Source organism: Melitaea cinxia, chromosome 9 (genome assembly GCF_905220565.1).
Source record: "Melitaea cinxia chromosome 9, ilMelCinx1.1, whole genome shotgun sequence".
Taxonomy (NCBI): domain Eukaryota; kingdom Metazoa; phylum Arthropoda; class Insecta; order Lepidoptera; family Nymphalidae; genus Melitaea; species Melitaea cinxia.
The window spans coordinates 9,338,621-9,358,710 of NC_059402.1; the positions used below are offsets into that span (position 1 = coordinate 9,338,621).

Here is a 20,090-nt window from a genome sequence, read left to right on the forward strand (position 1 = left end):
TAAATGGGACCACGCGACACGCACCACCTTTCGTTTAAAAAAAAAATCAAGATCGGTCCACCCAGTCAAAAGTTCTCAGGTAACGCGCACAAAAAATACAATCGAATTGAGAACCTCCACCTTTTTCGGAAGTCGGACAATAAGGTAAAACATAGTTTTACACTCGCAAAAAATATAATATACAAGATTCGTTGTCAGAGAGCAAAAAATATTTAATGTGACATAAGTGGCCAATTAACATTAAATTGCTTACTGTATCGTTATATGTCTCTTTATAAGAATTATGTCTAAGTGCTGTAAATAATATGTTATACTTGTACTTCAAAATGATATGTTCAGATTGCTTGATACTTCTACTCTGGCAGGAGGAGGCTAGCTCCCAGACGTGAGATTTTTACAGCCTTATACAGACCGTTCGATTATTAACGAACAGCTTAATACTTTTTAAGCTAGGCCCGTGAAATTTGGTTATTAGGTTATTTACATTTCATTAAAGTAAATTACACGTGTTCATTGTATGGAAATCTGGACTTTTTTTTACAGAAATACAGTTTTTAAGTTGTTTGATTAGTACTGCATGAAAATGTGTTTTAGCATTTGTGGAAATTTCGCCCTTAAAGGAACAAAATGATTATGATATTGTATACTTGTAGTTATTATTAAAAATGATATTATATGCATTTTTGATTAGACAACCCATCTTTTAGTGATATCTCGTGTAACAGTTTGTTTATTGTTAAAAATACATATAAAAAAACAATGTACACGTACCTAAACTAACTACCGTACCTTTACTAACAAGTAAAGTCTTCATCATAATAATTGAATTAACTTCGCTAACATTGTAAATCTTTCAGATTACACGTGTAAACAAATACTCAAGTTAACTAGATTATTAAAGTCAATTATTAGTTAACGGTTATTTGGCAGTGCCTTGGTTTAGAGATCGCATTGCGGCTGACTCACTGACATGTGATATTGGTTCACTCATGCGTGAGTGCCGCTGTAAAACCTCTTAACAGGGCTTGTTGAGTTGCACGGAATCGATGAATCGCTAATCCATTTAAATAAAAATAAATAAACATTACTTTTTTATTATATATATATATATATATATATATATATATATATATATATATATATACATTACTTTTTTATTATATATAATAGTATAATATAAAGTAATGTATATATATATATATATATATATATATATATATATATATATAATAAAAAAGTAATGTTTATTTATTTTTATTTAAATGGATTAGCGATTCATCGATTCCGTGCAACTCAACAAGCCCTGTTAAGAGGTTTTACAGCGGCACTCACGCATGAGTGAACCAATACCACATGTCAGTGAGTCAGCCGCAATGCGATCTCTAAACCAAGGCACTGCCAAATAACCGTTAACTAATAATTGACTTTAATAATCTAGTTAACTTGAGTATTTGTTTACACGTGTAATCTGAAAGATTTACAATGTTAGCGAAGTTAATTCAATTATTATGATGAAGACTTTACTTGTTAGTAAAGGTACGGTAGTTAGTTTAGGTACGTGTACATTGTTTTTTTATATGTATTTTTAACAATAAACAAACTGTTACACGAGATATCACTAAAAGATGGGTTGTCTAATCAAAAATGCATATAATATCATTTTTAATAATAACTACAAGTATACAATATCATAATCATTTTGTTCCTTTAAGGGCGAAATTTCCACAAATGCTAAAACACATTTTCATGCAGTACTAATCAAACAACTTAAAAACTGTATTTCTGTAAAAAAAAGTCCAGATTTCCATACAATGAACACGTGTAATTTACTTTAATGAAATGTAAATAACCTAATAACCAAATTTCACGGGCCTAGCTTAAAAAGTATTAAGCTGTTCGTTAATAATTGAACGGTCTGTATAAGGCTGTAAAAATCTCACGTCTGGGAGCTAGCCTCCTCCTGCCAGAGTAGAAGTATCAAGCAATCTGAACATATCATTTTGAAGTACAAGTATAACATATTATTTACAGCACTTAGACATAATTCTTATAAAGAGACATATAACGATACAGTAAGCAATTTAATGTTAATTGGCCACTTATGTCACATTAAATATTTTTTGCTCTCTGACAACGAATCTTGTATATTATATTTTTTGCGAGTGTAAAACTATGTTTTACCTTATTGTCCGACTTCCGAAAAAGGTGGAGGTTCTCAATTCGATTGTATTTTTTGTGCGCGTTACCTGAGAACTTTTGACTGGGTGGACCGATCTTGATTTTTTTTTTAAACGAAAGGTGGTGCGTGTCGCGTGGTCCCATTTAAATTTAATTGCGAACTAATAAATACTTTTTGAATTATATCTAATAATGCGTATTTACTTGACTATTTTTTCCTCGACCTACGTTTTTAATGATTTACGTACGATTTTGATGATTCTTTTTTTAATCAAAAGCTGATGCTTATCTTGTAGTCCCGTTTAAATTCGATCGAGATCTGATAACTATTTTTTGAGTAATCTTTGATAACGGGCATTTACTTGACTATTTTTCGTCTACTTACGTTATATTATGATCTGTGTAACTGTACCTTTTTTTTTCGTATACGAGAAAACACAATTATAACTTTAAAAACAAATTATATACTTTCACAAGATTAGTGTCGGACAGAAACACAATTAACGAGACCACTACAAAAATATTTTTGGATCATGAACATTTGTTGGGAGCAGACATCGAAACTATGACAACCAATGTAACATCCAATCATTCATCACTCAAGTTACGTAGTAACTATTTAGTAATCTGAGACTCAACTAACATCATTCAATATTTTCGTCTTAATCTGGTTACAATTTTTCGTCAAACTACGTTATAATCTATACAAATAAATAAAATTGTAGTGTCTGTTTGTAATATTAATATAACTGCTTTTTACTAAATGCATATCGATGTATACACGGTACATATACCAAAATAACATTTTTTACAATTATTGTCTGTCTGCCTGTCTATCTGTCTGTTTTTTCCGGCTAATCTCTGAAACGGCTGGACCGATTTTGACGGGACTTTTACCGGAAGATAGCTGATGTGTTAAGGCGTAACTTAGGTTACTTTTATTTTAGAAATTTATTTATTTTGTAACTCTGCGAATTAATCAATATTTTTTTTAATCCCTCGCGGACGAAGTCGCGGGCACAGCTAGTTTAATCATAAATTAAGCTACAAGTTTTTAGGTAAAATCGACTATTTTCCATTAATCACTAAATGTTTTTTATTCTATAAACCAACCTCGACGCTGTTTTTTTGTATATCTTAAGGTAGACAGTACTGTATGACTTTTGCCGCTTTTTGTGCGAAATATCATTTTTAAATATTTAATAAAGTTAATATCATCACTTCAGCCTATCGCAGTCCACTGTTGGACATAGGCCTCCACAAGTTCGCGCCAAAAAATGACGTGAACTCATGTGATACCCATAGTCACCACGCTGGGCAGGCGGGTTGGTGACCGCAGGGCTGACTTTGTCGCATCGAAGACGCTGCTGCCCGTCTTCGGCCTGTGTATTTCAAAGCTAGCACTTATATAAAGTTAATATAATTAAATAAAAAACTGAATATACCTTACTGATTCAAGTCGAATAAGTTTCAATAATTGTATCATCAAAAAACAATGTACACGTACCTAAACTAACTACCGTACCTAAACTAACTACCGTACCTTTACTAACAAGTAAAGTCTTCATCATAATAATTGAATTAACTTCGCTAACATTGTAAATCTTTCAGATTACACGTGTAAACAAATACTCAAGTTAACTAGATTATTAAAGTCAATTATTAGTTAACGGTTATTTGGCAGTGCCTTGGTTTAGAGATCGCATTGCGGCTGACTCACTGACATGTGATATTGGTTCACTCATGCGTGAGTGCCGCTGTAAAACCTCTTAACAGGGCTTGTTGAGTTGCATGGAATCGATGAATCGCTAATCCATTTAAATAAAAATAAATAAACATTACTTTTTTATTTATTATATATTTTTTTTTCGAGCGACCTCTGTCCGTCCTTATTTTTGTACACGATGAGTAGGTAATCACCAACATATTATATACTAAAACCTTCTCCGAAACACGCTGCACCTCATGTTATAAGTACCTATTATTCCGCACGCTGCATTTTATGGTATAGGTATTATTCCGATCTGTTCAGTAGGTTTCGTAGTATAACCGAACAAAAAAAAAACAACTCTCCATTTGTTAGTATAAATACCTATATTGTATTTTAACAGTGTGTAAATGTTTTGATAATAGACACATCATTTTTAGGTTATTAAGGTAACGGATTAAATTGTTGACAATGTTGTTTTATTGTGGATCTGTGGAAGCTGTTTTAATTTAAAAAAGTTTTTGAAGTAAAACTTCTTTACGCACGCTTGACTTGCGGATTAAGCTGGTGAATGCGTGACGAGAGCGTTACGAAAAGTGTGATCGGGCGAGGCGAACGGAAATCCAGAGGGATTATAAGTTAGTGAAGATAAGAAGAGAGAAGTCAAACGTGCGTAAAGACGTTTTACTTCAAAAAATATTTTGTATTTATATATGCTTATGATATTGTTTTCATTATTAAAATTTTGATAAATGCATGCAATGCTGTTGGTTAGATCACAATCTCATTAAAAATAAAAGTAAACCTAAAGAAAAGAGTTAAAATAAAGTAATTGTGTAAAGTATTGTATTATTTCTCACTATTTGGTTGACTATTAAAAAGAATGACCGTTCAAATATGATCTATGAATTTTATTATTGTACGATGATTGTTATTATTTTACTTATTACTTGTGTATTGTCTCGGTTTCGTATTCACCACGCACATTCTTACTCTTACATTATCTCCGGTTGTAGTATATCACATTAAAATCTTATACAGTAGTACATCATGATGTTTTTAGACCTTCTTTATAAAACAACTTCCGTGTTTCCTAAATTTTTATTGTGTTTTATTAAATATTGAAGTAGTAGTCGAAAGGCAGACCCAGGAAATGAAGTGCCAAGCAGAAGAAAAAGTATTGTAATAATGTAATACTTATATTATTATTATATATTTTTTAATATTTAAATATATACGAGCGTTTGTTTAGTTATAAAAAGCTGAATGTTGTATTCGAAAATCGTAATCTATTTTTTTTACATAAAAATAATAAATAAATCGCTTTCCAAAAAGAAAACCGCTTACGAGATACTTATAATGTTGACGAAGTTAATTTATTTTTCTAAATTCGAAATCAAAAAGCGCTACAATAATAAATAACATGTGTTTGCTCGCAAACGAAAAAAACCGACTTCAATAACATCGACAAGTAATAGGTACAACGTAAGTAGAGGAAAAAAATTAACAAACGCACTAGTCGTCACTACGATTTTCGAGGGTTTCCCTCGATTTTTCTGGGATTCCATCATCAGATCCTGGTTTCCTTATCATGGTAACACACTTGGGATATCTCCTTTCCAACAAAAGAAAATTTTCAAAATTGGTTCATAAACGACGAAGTTATCCCCGAATTTACATTAAATATATATATATATATATATATATATATATATATATATATATATATATATATTGAGTAATCTCCTCCTTTTTTGAAGTCGGTTAAAAATATCTTTTATTACATAATTTTACACCTATAGTTCCCTGTATTACTAAAAATATCATATTTATCTAACAGGTATATGATTTAAAACTATATTTCTTATAATTTGATTTATAGTATTATCTAAAATTCCGTTCAATAAAGCTAACTGAATGATTTTCGTAAATAAATCACGAACAAGGTTAACATGTCCGTCTTCATTTGTTACATGTCGGGGCTTAAGATGTCGTCAAAACGATACATACACATAAACATGAATACATTAACATCAATATGAATATTTTACGTAAATAGAAAATAACATTTAACATTCTGCGTATAAAGTACATTTTTATGACAATGGCAAATTTTATTTGAATAATGTAAAAACAGCAAATAAGTTTTGAATAAATTAAAGATAATGTTTCATATACCTTAAATCTATTTGTTTGGTCGTTGAAACGTTCGCCTGTTTATTTTTGCTCTTCGAACTTCACTGTCTATCAAACTAATTTGAAAAATATTAATTATGTATTTGCTTTTAAAATCAGATTTATTCTGCTAGAAATCATAGTAAGGAAACTTTGGTTTAAAAAAAAAAAAACTTAAAAATACTTTTAAAAAAATGTAAAATAAAGTATTATTTTCTGATTTAGCTAAATAAAATAAGTTAATCTTAAAAAAAAATCATAGTTTGAGCCAGAGATGAGCATCTTGCAGCAGTAAAGTTCGGTACTAATTAGTTTTGTACAAGTCTCAAAAAAAGCATATATCAAGGTATCTATAATCTCGTAACCTCCTAAGAACTCGCGGAATTTTTCCAAGACTTAATCTCACGAAATATATACGAGATTGAGATTGCGTTCTATACAAATATAATATGTACCGGCAAGTAAAGAATTTCGTGTAGTGTATTTAATTTTATCATAACAATTTCATCAAATACAATGTTGAATATTTTATGGAATTTGCCCGCAGTGAGTTCTAAACATAAAATATCCTTTGTTAATTAAAAAAGAAGGATCAAGCGCATCAAAGCGGTCATGCTTAACCATAATGCATGTACGTCAATACGAATTATCTATTTAGCCGATCAATAGTTACGTAGAACAAAGCGGACCTCGATATTGGTCACGTAACGAACCATTTATGCACACAATAATACGAGGTGCATTGTTCGCGTGTAGTGGACAACGGCTTTTCACGATACTGACGAAGAGTTTTAATTCGTAAGGAGTTTGTAAATGGTTTTATACTTTTTTTTTTATTTTGCTGTAGCAGCAGTATTTCGGTAGGAGGTTGTGAAATCAATATTAAAAGAGATTAAACTATTGTTCGTAATATTTATTCCTTCGTTCTATGTAGGTACATAAATAAATAAGAAAAAAAAATAAACATAATCAACTTGACAAGTTTGTAACCATTGATGTAATGAAAAAAAAATAGATTAGCGATTGCAATAGATTGTAATTCTGTCAACTTGTCAAGTCACAGGACATAGCCACTTAAATTGGTATTGCTATAAGGAAAATTTTAAGAGTCATTTATAGGTAGGTATAAAAAATAGTTGCAGTTATACGTAATGATTAGATGTTATTATGATGTATAGACTTTATAATAAATAACTACAAGTGACATAAAATAGTTACGTAACCTTAGATTACTTACTTAGGTTTTTCCTTAAACAAATCCAATATTATAAAGCTGAGGAGTTTGATTGTTTGTTTATTTGTTTGTTTGTTTAAGCATGCTAATCCCCGGAAATGCTAGTTCGAATTGAAAAATTCTTTTTATTATTCATATTATATATGTAAAAATAAATAAAAAATATATACATAAAAGTAAAATACTTGATTTAAAAATTCAAATTAACTTGTCCATTATGACACAGATGCAGTTTGTACGTCCTTGCGGTAAGGGTCAAAAGACCGGTCGTTGGGCCACTTTTCTATACTTTCGCTTTTAAACGATAGGTTCAGGTGCTTATCTCTTTAACCTCTTAAGTATAGCCAGTATAGGTAACTTGTCTCATTCCAACATCCTCTTTTAGTGCTGTATTTGAAGTTTGAACTACGGAAAAAAAATATGGAATAACAAAAGCACGGGCATTATAAGCCTGCGGATATATCACTTAAATAAAATAAAAAAAATAAAAAAACAGGTAGGGCACAGCAGGAAATTTCCCGCTCAAAATATGGATAAGAATATCAAAGCTAAATAGCACTGTTTTCAAGCAGTATTGTGTTCCTGTTGGTCAGTAAGGTGACCAGAGCTCATGTGTGGAATTGGGGATAGGGTCGGCAACGCGCTTGCGATGCTTCTGGTATTGCAGACATCTATAAGGTACGGTAATCGCTTACCATCATTGTTTGCCGACATAGTTGTATAAAAAAAAGTAAGTTACGTTTTAGTGTTATTGTTTCTTTGTATGTAGATATTTACAACGTTGTCGATACTTGGCAACAAAGCTGCTAATTGTACGTTTTTTTTTAAATTATTTATTTTAGTTTATAATACATTTTTAAGACAAAAAAGTGTAATGAAGAAGTATACAGTAGTAAAAAGCATAAGAAAAGTCGATATAGAAATTATTTACGAAATGTCTACGCTATCTACTGAGAATATACATAGTAGTGTTAATGTGTTGGCAAATAATGTTGTTGTGTTAGTTGAGATTACAAAAATGTGCTATTTTTATTTGAACTTAATAAATGATAAATGATACAACTATTAATTTTGTTTCTTACAAAAAAAAATCACATAACATGTGTCCACAAATTTATATTAAAAATTCTAAACACCAAATACAAAAAACAGTAATAGGAAAAAATAATTAGAGACGAGAGTATTTTTTCTAGTTTAGTCATTAAATTTTTTCGATATAAAAGAGTTTGGAGTTTAAAATGTTTCTTAAGTCTGCTTATTGAGAAAGATTTATAGGGTATTAAAATCACCAGGACTTTTAGGAGCTGACCACTAAATATAGTGTCAAATAAACGAATAATAATATCATAAATGTCATACAAAGTAACGAAACGAATAATAAAATACAAAATACCGAGAGCGATAATGTGATAAAATAAGACAATCACTCCGCTAATGGTATTATAGTGTAATTTACATACTTTTAATTCATGTGACAATGTTATTATGTTGTTTCAAGGATTCCTACCTAGCCTTAAGTGTCACAGTCAAGGTGCGTGGCTTCATGGTTCTACTATTTTTGGTAATCCTCTAGTTCCATATTCGGACTGACCTTTTGATAATAAGTGCTTATTACTCGCTTAGTCGTTTTGAAATATTAATGTCACTCCATATTAATCATATTATTGTTTACATATTGGTTCTTAAAATGATATCGTTAAATATTATCGTCTGAAATGTAATTTTATGTAAAATGAAATTTATATACATATGGATGCTTTTTACTAAATACACATGGATGTGTACACGGTATATATACAGAAATAACATTTTTTAAAATTTTTGTCTGTCTGTCTGTCTGTTTGTTCCGGCTAATCTCTGAAACGGCTGAACCGATTTTGACGGGACTTTCACTGGGTGATAGCTGATATATAGCGGAGTAACTCAATAACTAACTACTTTAATTTTAGAAATTCATTTAGTTTATAACTCTGCGAACTAAACAATAACTTTTTTGTTAACTTCCACGCGGACGAAGTCGCGGGCACTGCTACTATTAAATAAATTATGACAAAATTATTGAAGTAATTTGTACCTACTATAACTGACAATAAAGGTACGTAAAATTATTTTACATTAACACATTTGTATTGTCGAATATTTTTAGATTATATTGTATATTTTATAGCGTGGCATGTAAAGATACAAAAAAAATATAAATTACAATGTTAAGGCTCTATAATTTAAATAATAATAATGAAATGTTTGTGTTCTAGCTGTTTCCTTCTGTTTTTGCGTATATATTTATGTCTTTGTGAATAAAATATATTTGTTGTTTTGTTATTAGTGTTTTGCTATAACATATTTTAAATTAAATTGATTTCCTTTTAAATATTTCAATCGATTGCATGTTGTTCAAACTTTAGTTCATCTAGAAAAGTTTAATAATTACAAAAAAATACAACAACGATTAAAGGAATACAAACAAAATATTTTAATTTATTAAATAAATTTATTAATGTTTTACTATCACTGGCAACTAGTGGAATAAAATTTTGCGTTAATCTGCCATATTGTTTGCATCCGGAAGTTCAAGGGGTTAAAGGTGTTAAAGGTTGACACGATGACTTTTTTCCAAGTTCTTCTGAGTTGGATAAGCCCTCACTCAATCTTTCTCAAGGGTGTTCTAAGATCATGACAGTCTCACAGAAGGAACTCTTATAAAGAGAACGTCTGGTTCAATACACGAACCAACACCCGTAGTAGCTCGAGTTAGATTAAAGTTATTATTTGAACATGCGGTCTATACAAAGTAATCTGATAATAAGTTATTATTTCAAAGTATGTATTGAGTTTTGGCTAACTGTTTATTGCGCTTTCAAAGAGATTAATTTTTTTAATAATTTTGTACTAAAGTTAAAGACTGACAACCTTTTATCCAGTGAACTTAAGAAAAAGAAGTTCAAAGGCTAAATAATATTACACAGGTAAAACAAAATATATGTTTTAAAAGAATATATGGAAATTACACAAAAAATTTATTATAGTCAAGGTTGTAATTAAATTAAAAGTATTGAATAATAAAAACATTGTTGTTCCAGCATAATTAGGCATAGGAAATGTCTAATCTTACTCTCTCTCGATCTTTTAGGCATGCAATATCTTTCACTTATGTATTTTCAACTTTTCTAGTAATCTTAAAAAGTTAACGTAATTATTGCACCTTGTTATTGACTGTAACTTCACAGCTGTTTAAACGCAACGAGATTATCGAAATTTAAATGAAATTCGATTTTAATTAAAACTAAAATTATGGCCATCGTACTCCTTCGATATTGATTTCTGTAACCGCAGGCGGTCATGGGGTTGAAGGCTGATGGTAACAATAAAGTACACAGGTTAATTAATGCACAATCGTTTTACATCATTACTGAACTATGGATAGTATTAAATGAACGGACGTAATTGTATGGGTATAGATAACATTCAGTTTTGTTTTAATATCTATAGACGGCAATATTATCTGATTACTTGATTGACGCATTTTTTACTTATAGGTATAGTCAAGTACATTATTAATTGCTATTGATTTACGAACTGAACTAGTGTCTATGCAACCAATTCTAATAAAACGTATTTTTGCGGCTAATAAGTCCTATTTTTCCCTATGGAAAAAAATCTCATATAACATGGACAAATGCAGACCAAATTCTCATACCAAGTTATGAGAGTCTACGAGATCTCTTATGCTCTCTATTTTTTCTATAGGGTTGTGTTAAGACAATAAATTCGAGAAAAAAGGTTCTTTAAAGATATACAATATATTACTGTTATGTTAGTAAAATAATACAAGGATATACATCATAGTGTAATGACCTCGTTGTAGTGCTATTGACAAGGGCACAGTTAGCTTATGTAAACATAAAAAACAAGATGTATCTACAAATGTTTCCTGAATGTTTATTAGTTTATCTTTTGTACCATGACCTGATTCAATGAACAATGCACGCTGAATGTGCATCACAATGCAGCGGCCTTGCGCTGCGCTGCGTTGATCGGTGCAAGGGCGCGGCCTGTGACACGAGAGTAATGTCGCGCACATCTGGCATTCATTTATTGACATTTTGAGTTTTTCGGCAATTCAAAAAAAAAAAATGTTGTGTTTGTATTAGTAGAAAATAATACTATTATGTTATCTCCTAATATATGTACTAAGTTAATAACTTGTTAAAAAAATAAAATTAAAAAAATTCCTGTCTTAAAAGTCTAACTTTAATGTCATCATTATTATTTATACTCTGTGACATGAATGAAAATGTTACTATATTTTTGTGGAGGCGTTTTTCACATTTCGTCAATTTTTACAAGGTCATTTAGTTCTATCCTATAATATCTCCGATTTTCATCATCAAGTTATCATCTTCATCATCATCATCATCATTACAGCTTATACAGTCCACTGCTGGACATAGGCCTCCACAAGTTTACGGCAAAAATAACGTGAACTCATGTGTTTTGCCCATAGTCACCACGCTGGGCAGGCGGGTTGGTGACCGCAGTACTGGCTTTGTCGCACCGAAGACGCTGCTGCCCGTCTTCGGCCTGTGTATTTCAAAGCCAGCAGTTGCATGGCTATCCCGCCACCCGCCGGCTTTTTAAGTTCCAAGGTGGTAGCGGAACCGTGTTATCCCTTAGTTGCTTCTTACGACACCCACGGGAAGAGAGGGGGTGGCTATATTCTTTAGTACCGTACCCACACAGTACAGTTATCATCTTACTCTTTGGTAATGTAGAAAAAAAATAAAAAAAAAATTAAAACAAAATTATCAGATATTTTGGAAAATCGATAAAACGTTAAACTAAAGTATGTTAATTTAAAAGATCTCGCGGTCGCCTCGGGGCTTAAAAACTTAATACATACAGACATAACAGTTCCCATCTTAATATATATAAATCTCGTGTCACAATGTTTGTCCTCAATGGACTCCTAAACTACTTAACCGATTTTAGTCAAATTTGCACACCGTGTGCAGTTTGATCCAACTTAAAAGATAGGCTATATTTTATTTTGATATATTATGTTATTATTATATTTCAGAAAAAAATAAGGTGATACGAAGTTCGCCAGGTCAGCTAGTATATATATAAATCAAGAAAAATGGAATTACGACACGTAATATCGTTTAGTTGACATTCAACGGACTAGTTCAGCAATAGTTTGTCACGTGGGATATTTTCCACGGAGTTGCGTAGTAAATGGGATAACTTTCAATATCGTCGGCGAAGGTTTATTCCCTAGCGGCGGGACGAGTGTGGCTTCACAATTAAGCATGAATTTTCTAGTTGCTTAGTTGCAGTGTTAGCTAATTGTATTTATGAATAGTTATACTAGTTATCCTGAGTTTCTTAACTCTTCTATCATCACTTATAGAATAACCTTTTAGTTATTTTAATTTATGTTTAGCTCTTTGAGTTTTGTCACATATTGTTTTTGTAGTTAGTTTTTTATGCCCAAAAAAGTTGTCTTTACGAATGCAGTGATCTTTGTAAACGCTTCAGCCTGTAATATCCCACTACTGGGCATAGGCCTCTTTCCCCATGTAGGAGAAGGATCAGAGCTTAATCCACCACGCTGCTACAATGCGGGTTGGCGGATATATTCCCTACTATGAGTAACGATCGCTATAAGGTGTACATGATAACAACCGGGACCGACGGCTTAACGTGCTCTCGAGGCACGGTGGGGAGACCCACAAGGACTGCACAATCACCCAGACCACGGCAAACATCTGTATGGCCAATACAAATTTTGTCGTGTGCGGGGATCGATTCCGCAACCATCGCAACAGGTACAATCCATGGCTGTAACCGTTGCGCCAACGCGGCGTCATCTTCGTAATTAGAGCAGCAATTAGTTGTAAAACAAACCAGTTGTTTTTAATTATAGTATGGTCTGTTAGCAACCTCAATTTAAATAAATAAATAAATAATCATCCTAGATAAATAAGCTTTCTATTGCGAAAAGAGTTAATTTCAAATCGGACCATTAGATCCTATAAGATATTTTAATAAACAAATTTCATCTTATAGTTTAATTATAATAGATAAAGAGGTAGTGGATACTTAATTAGTTCCTCGTTAAACAATGTCATTAACCATTGTTGAAGTAATGGCGATATTTATTTAAATAATACGATGAGATCGTCGTGTTGATAGTACTACAATAATAAAACAAGGGAATCGCTTATTAAAACCTTTGTGGGTTTCAATTCGATGTATAAACAAAATGGCTTAAATTTTTTCCTATTTTATTCAAAAACAAGGTTCTGAGTAAAGAATCCAAAAGAAAAGAGGCCCAGTAAAGGGACATTTATAGACCGTAGTTGAGTACTAAAATGATTGAAGTGTCGAATGTGTTTTAATATGGACGTGTTTCGTATGAAGTGAGGCGTTTGATACTGTCGTGCGATCCCACCGGATGTTTCGCTTTACTGTCGGAATACGTATTACGATAAGATACCAGGGTTGTAGGTATATCATAACTCCTTAATTTTTTATCTCGAAAAATAATGGTCTTTTTTTTCATTGTAAAATAACTTTTTTAATATAATTTTTATAATTTTTGCCAAATAGGGAATTGTATTAAGCTAAAAAATAAAATTGCCGATCTGTAATACAATATGACTTTTTATCAGAGAATGTATTTTTAGCATTACATATGAGATATTCGAAGTAGAGACATTTAAGCTGTTATAAAAAAAAATTAAAAACAAATGTAGCTGTATTTTATTTATTTTTGATAAATAAAGGTATCGTGATAACCCTATCAACAATAGGTTGCCAAAAGAAAATGTTAATCCGTTTGGGTTGCTAATTGTATTGCAGCTTACCTTCAGTTTGCCTTCAGTCAAACATTGGTTAGGTGTTTGAACACGCGATTGATACGTCATAGTGCTAGATATACCTTAAGGATTAAATTGTGTCTAATATGTTAACAAATGTTAAATTTATAAATAAACTAATTTATTCTCCGTTGATTTACATGTATAAATGTTGCTTTTTGGCGATAATGATTTAGTATTTATCTGCTTATTAATAATAGATGAATGGTGTAATATTGTTTGTTACTTTAGTGAGTGCATATTATTAGAAAATCTGTTTCTCAATTTTATGTATTTTAATGGTGACAGTTTTTACATTAAATGAACATGGCGCCATCAAGCGGCGGCCGCAAATACTTTTACACTACACTTCTTGTAAGCAATCTGATTATGAAGACTTCGATTTCAATAGTGATACCTACTCGGTAAGAGATGGCGCTGATTAAGCAAACTTCTAAAATGTTTATCTTTAAAAGTAAATAATGATTGTAATTTCTAACTTTATCTTTTGTTTAATAGGCGGAGCCAGGAGAAACCATAGCCACAACCAAAGAAGGTATGTACGTAAAGTAAATTGTGCAAAGTTAGTTATTTACAAATAAAGAAGTTCTTAAAATATTCCTTAGCAACAAAAAAAAAGTATATTTTTTTACCTATGATGGATTTGATATTTTATACGATTATAAGGTAAATAGAGTACAAAAGCAACACAAATGGGTAAAACATAAATCGGGTCATACCATTCAAAATTAAACTATGTTAGATAAAATAATACACAAGTATATTACGTGAAATAGTAGACTTTTGACTAAATTATTCGACTGCATGAGAAATTAGGTATCCTGAATTAGCAACATGAGTCATTAGTGCTTAACGTACTTCGTGGTTAGAAAAGTAGATAAAATTACAAAGTTAACAATATGCGTCTTAGCTTACAATGTAATAACAATGCATGCTAAGATTCTATACTATTTTCTATAAATATGTAAGTTAGGTACATGTGTAGAATCACAGTTTTTCTTTAAGAAGGACAAAAATTATTAAAACCAAATGAAAATTTAATGAAATTGAGATGTTTTCAAAAACATTTCACGAAAAAGATCGTTTTCATATGGTTTTCAGTTACACTTTACAAAAAGTCAGAGTCATATTTAATCCATTTGGATTCTAAAAATTCCCGGGGTGTGTGTTTTTTTTATACCTCTAGTTTGACAAACAAGCGTACGGCTTACCTGATGGTAAGCGATTACCGTAGCTTATAGACGCCTGCAACACCAAAAGCATCGCAAGCGCGTTGCCGACCCAATTCCTAATCCCCCCAGGAGCTCTGGTCACCTTACTCACCAACAGGAACACAATACTGCTTGAAAACTGTGTTTTAGGTTGAGACAAATCCGAGAAAATCGAGACTTATTTATGCCACTCTAATAAAAGTTTATGACATTTACATCTTGTATCTTTCTATGATTATCATTTTTTCTTTTCCAGAGGAATGGGTGACTCGTAAAACAAGCGAGGTGACGACTACGCGGCAGATCGCGACGCGGGTGAAGCGCGAGCTGGTGCTGGAGGACGGCCGCATCCTCGTCGACTCCGGGCCAAAGATATCTACCTCTGTTAATGAAGACACGCACACAACTAATTTTCAACAAACCGAGGTAGAGTGACATTAGTGTAAAATTAAACTTAAAATATATTTTATGAAAGTGAATAGCTTATTGGCGAATAAAGACTTTAAGAGCTTTGAAATAATAAGTTGGCATTAACCTCGCTTTCTGCTTAGAGACTTTAGGTTTAATTGGGCTTTAAGCATTGTTCTTCCTAGAAAACCTATTAAATTTTATTTTTTTATTTTGTTTTATATTATAAAGCACAATTTATTATTAAAAAGCACAATTTTTTTCATACTTATTTAATGTTGTGAAGGACATGTATCTATAGTAATCATTTATGTTTTTATTTTTCTATATGTATCCTTTTTTAGTCATTAGCGTCACCGTTACCTAAAGTATTTTTATAACTTTTGTATTTCTTACAGCATAGAGTACCCGAAGATCAAAAAGGGGAAGAAAACGCTGAACTTACCGAAGGAGATGACGATCGACATGTCGAAGGTAATTTTTTAAATTATATTTTGTTTTACTTTTTTATTTTTTCATACGTATTTAGAATAACGTGAACAGTTATATTTACGATACGCAAATTTTAATATACATTCATACGTTAAAAGTTATAAGTATCCTAAATACTAAGTACTATTGTTTAAATGTAACTTAATTGCAATCGCAGTACGGATTAAAATTTTTATTCTTGTATAATATAATCCCTCGTTTAATTATTAGTTTTTACATCGAAAAAACCCTCAATGTCACCTGTATTATTAATTTTAACAAGTTGAACAATTAGCTTAATGAAACAAACAAACAAACTTTCATTAAAATTTATTAGAATATATGATGATTAAAAGAATTACAATTTTGACTATTTTTTTTATATTTTAGCACTCGAGGATGCACCTGACGGTATCATTGCACCAGCCGGCGCAAAAGTTCTTGTGTCATCTTGCGTGGTCGCCAACCCAGATGGCAAGGTGCGAGAGAGCAAGGATCGACGCGTGCTCACCAGAAACATCACTGAGCGCGTTCGAGAAACTGAGGAGAGAATACATCGAGGCGACACTACGCATGATGTAAGTACACTCTTCATTTATTGCCTTATATAATCAGCGATGGAAGTGAAACGTGAATTTATATTAGTCATAGTATCAGCACATCATGTGTATGTAGTGAAAGGGTAGCGCAATTTATTTTTGATCAATTTACGTTTTGTTATATCGGCGCAAGGAATGTGTCAAGGATAAAATTGAATGGAGTTTTGTATCTACATACTCGTATAAAAAGGCAAACGAATAATACTAAAACATCAATCGAAAACTATTTTTTTTTGGAATATAAAAATAATTTATAAATGTACTTTACATTATTTAATGTAATTTGGTCAACAATAACAATAATACTCAACGGCTCTCGTAGGACATTCTCTTGTGTCGGGGTTCCGAAAACATACACACACACAAACACAAGCATGAACGCCCAGAACACGACAAACATTTATATGGCTAATACAAATGTTTGTCATGTGCGGGGATCGAACCCGCGACTGCAAGCGCATCACGTGTCGTTTGCACAGTGGTCATAGCACTAGCTATTGTAGCGGTTTCTATTTCTAATAACTTATTAAAACCAACCAGGATCCATAAATATCAACGCAAGAGAGATCGCAAGTGACGTCTACTTATTGCATATTTTAATATTTCAAGATTCATCTACTGAACAAGTGCGTATGCACTTATCAGGGACATGTTGATCGGGTGTCAGGAATCGATTTTATTCAGAGCACGTTATCTTGTACCCGCTAATGGAACCCTGAGAACCAAACTGTAGACCTGACGTAACTCGGCCTGGATGGAATATGCTTGTTGTCTATATTGGGTTTTATTTATAGATAAATGATCGTTATACTTAAGCATGTGTTTTTAATTTAAACCGGGGTAAAAATGGACAGTTTGGCAATTCAATACTCATTCATTGATTGCTTCAGTAGCTTTCAGTTAAGCCAGGAAACTCGCCATTTTTAGTTTCACCAACAACTTCAAAGGCAAGTAAACTTTGATTTACCAAAAATGAAACAAAATTAAACCCTATATCATTTTTATAATAAAGATAAATCAACACAAATTTATGGCGAAAATTTCCATAGTCGCTTAAGAAACAGATCGTGGCAGATAAATACAGGTGAAGAATACTTCTGGAGCAAAATAAACATTAAAAAAAAAAAACAACAACAAAAGGCTGTGAAGTTTCATAATATTTCGTGTAGTTACATCCACATAAAACACTTCTTAGAATATTAAAGTATTTTCATAACTTTAAATTAGTACTCCTTTGCTATGTTGGAAAAACGAACACATTTTATGAGTGTAGGAGCGTCTTGCTGCAAGTTGTTTCGTGAGTTCCTTGCTCTTATCGGAGGTCATCTGGAGCTTTTCGAAGGTAAACTTGTTGCTGATAAGCGCGACCGCATACCAGACCCGTACCTGTTATTACTGATCATATCTCCCGACGTGCCACGAATTCGGTAGAAGCAAACCAACATAGAATATCAATACCGTTAGTGATAAACAATGATAAAATTTGCTTCATTAAAAAGGTGCAATAAGTTCTTATTAATCTGATTAAAATGTCACAAAGGATTATTTTATTTAAGTTATTGCAACAACGATATAAATATCTCAAGTTAAAAATCTAAATGGCATTGAAAATTAAAGGTAACTGGCGCCGCACGATACTATTTTTTTTATTAAAAATTGTTGTGAGGTGTATATACTACTGTTGTATACGCGAATATTTTCAAGGAGATACAAATTTATTTTAAAGTTATCAAAATCTGAGATAGAAATGTAAATTTATATCGTTTTTATCTCTGTTTTTAAGTTTTACATATGCACACGATACAATTATGTTTCAAAAGAAAATATGTTTTACTTATAATTTTTGGCTAGACTTTTTTATTTTCCTAGTTTTATTGTATGCAATCTTAATACCGTTGACTGAATTTGTCTACATAATGTAGATACATAGTATTATCTTTACTATTTTATTTTTGAGTTACTTACCATTTTCGATGTTTTCGAAAATAAATATTCTGTCGACTTACAAAAGTAGGGTGCATGGTACGTATCGTAAAATGGAGCAGCGCTTATACAGATGAGAGTTCGCATAAATCGATGGGATATTTTGAAATTATAATTTGCTCGGAGATAGATCGCCGCGGGCGCCGCGCCCACGACTTGCAACTGTTGCAATGTTGAAGCGCTCGCAACTTTAAATATATGTTTTATAAATAACCCCACTCCTGAAGATACTATAGATAGATGTATAAATTTGAGTAATTTAAAATATTGTTTCCGACATTAATGTCATTCAATAAATTACAGTACCTATATTTCTGTAATCATCTATTAACTTTAAGGTTTCTTTTTACTAAATATTTGTACATGGTAAGTAATATAGCTACACTTTTAATAATTAATAAAATAGCAGGCACTAATCACATCGTTTTATAGCCAACCAATCCGTTAACATATAATTAGTTAATGATACTTTGTAACGTTAGGTACCGAAGTAATAGGAGTTAATTCATACCTATCAGCTAACTAAATTATATGATTATAGCTTGTCGTAACACAAATATGGTGCTAAAAGCTATACTATTTGCTGAGGCCTGTTACTTGTTCATAAATACTTAGTGAATGACCTTTGAGATACAGTTTCTTGCGCAAATGCCTCTGCGCTTATAAAAATACAATCCTGCGTTTTACTAAAAGTTTATTTGTTTCTTACTGCGGTTTAGTCTGCATTATCATAAAAGAAGATTACAGGACATTTGTGTTACAACAAAAACAAACTGACGTCGTTTATAGTTTTCTATTGTTTTATGATACAGTTTTACCTTTCGTTGATTAAAACAAAATTTCGCATTAAAAATACCTAATAAAAAGTATAATAGTAATAGTGTGAAATCTAGTTGTCAAGCAAATCTATATTTTGTTTGTATGAGTATTTTACTTTTTTTTCTCTATTATCTTGATAAAACACAGTAAAGTTGAACATGTTTCTAATAGTGATAAAAACAATAACAATATAAAAAAAAATACTCAAATGTATCGAAGCTATAAATAAGCAATTTACTAATATTTTCATGACTTATTTTTATAAAATTTATGCGACTGAACAATTTGACACATAACTTACAATTCTTTTGCAAATGTCGTTTACTCACAAGCGAATATTTTATTCGAGTAAAAAAATAAAAAATGCCTATCGAAAGGTATTAAGCATCGATTTGCTTCGGTGTTAAATTTGATTGGAAACAG

The 20,090-nt window shown here is 31.4% G+C and overlaps 1 protein-coding gene across 1 annotated transcript in view; it reads left to right on the forward strand.

Annotated features, from left to right (window-relative positions):
- LOC123656319 (serine/arginine repetitive matrix protein 2) overlaps positions 1–20,090 on the forward strand; it is a 125,215-nt gene that overhangs the window by 29,080 nt on the left and 76,045 nt on the right. The window contains exons 3-6 of the mRNA XM_045592021.1: positions 14,675–14,711; positions 15,644–15,813; positions 16,194–16,269; positions 16,657–16,844. Of these exons, the coding sequence (XP_045447977.1) occupies positions 14,675–14,711; positions 15,644–15,813; positions 16,194–16,269; positions 16,657–16,844 (471 nt within the window). The remainder of the gene's footprint in view (positions 1–14,674; positions 14,712–15,643; positions 15,814–16,193; positions 16,270–16,656; positions 16,845–20,090) is intronic.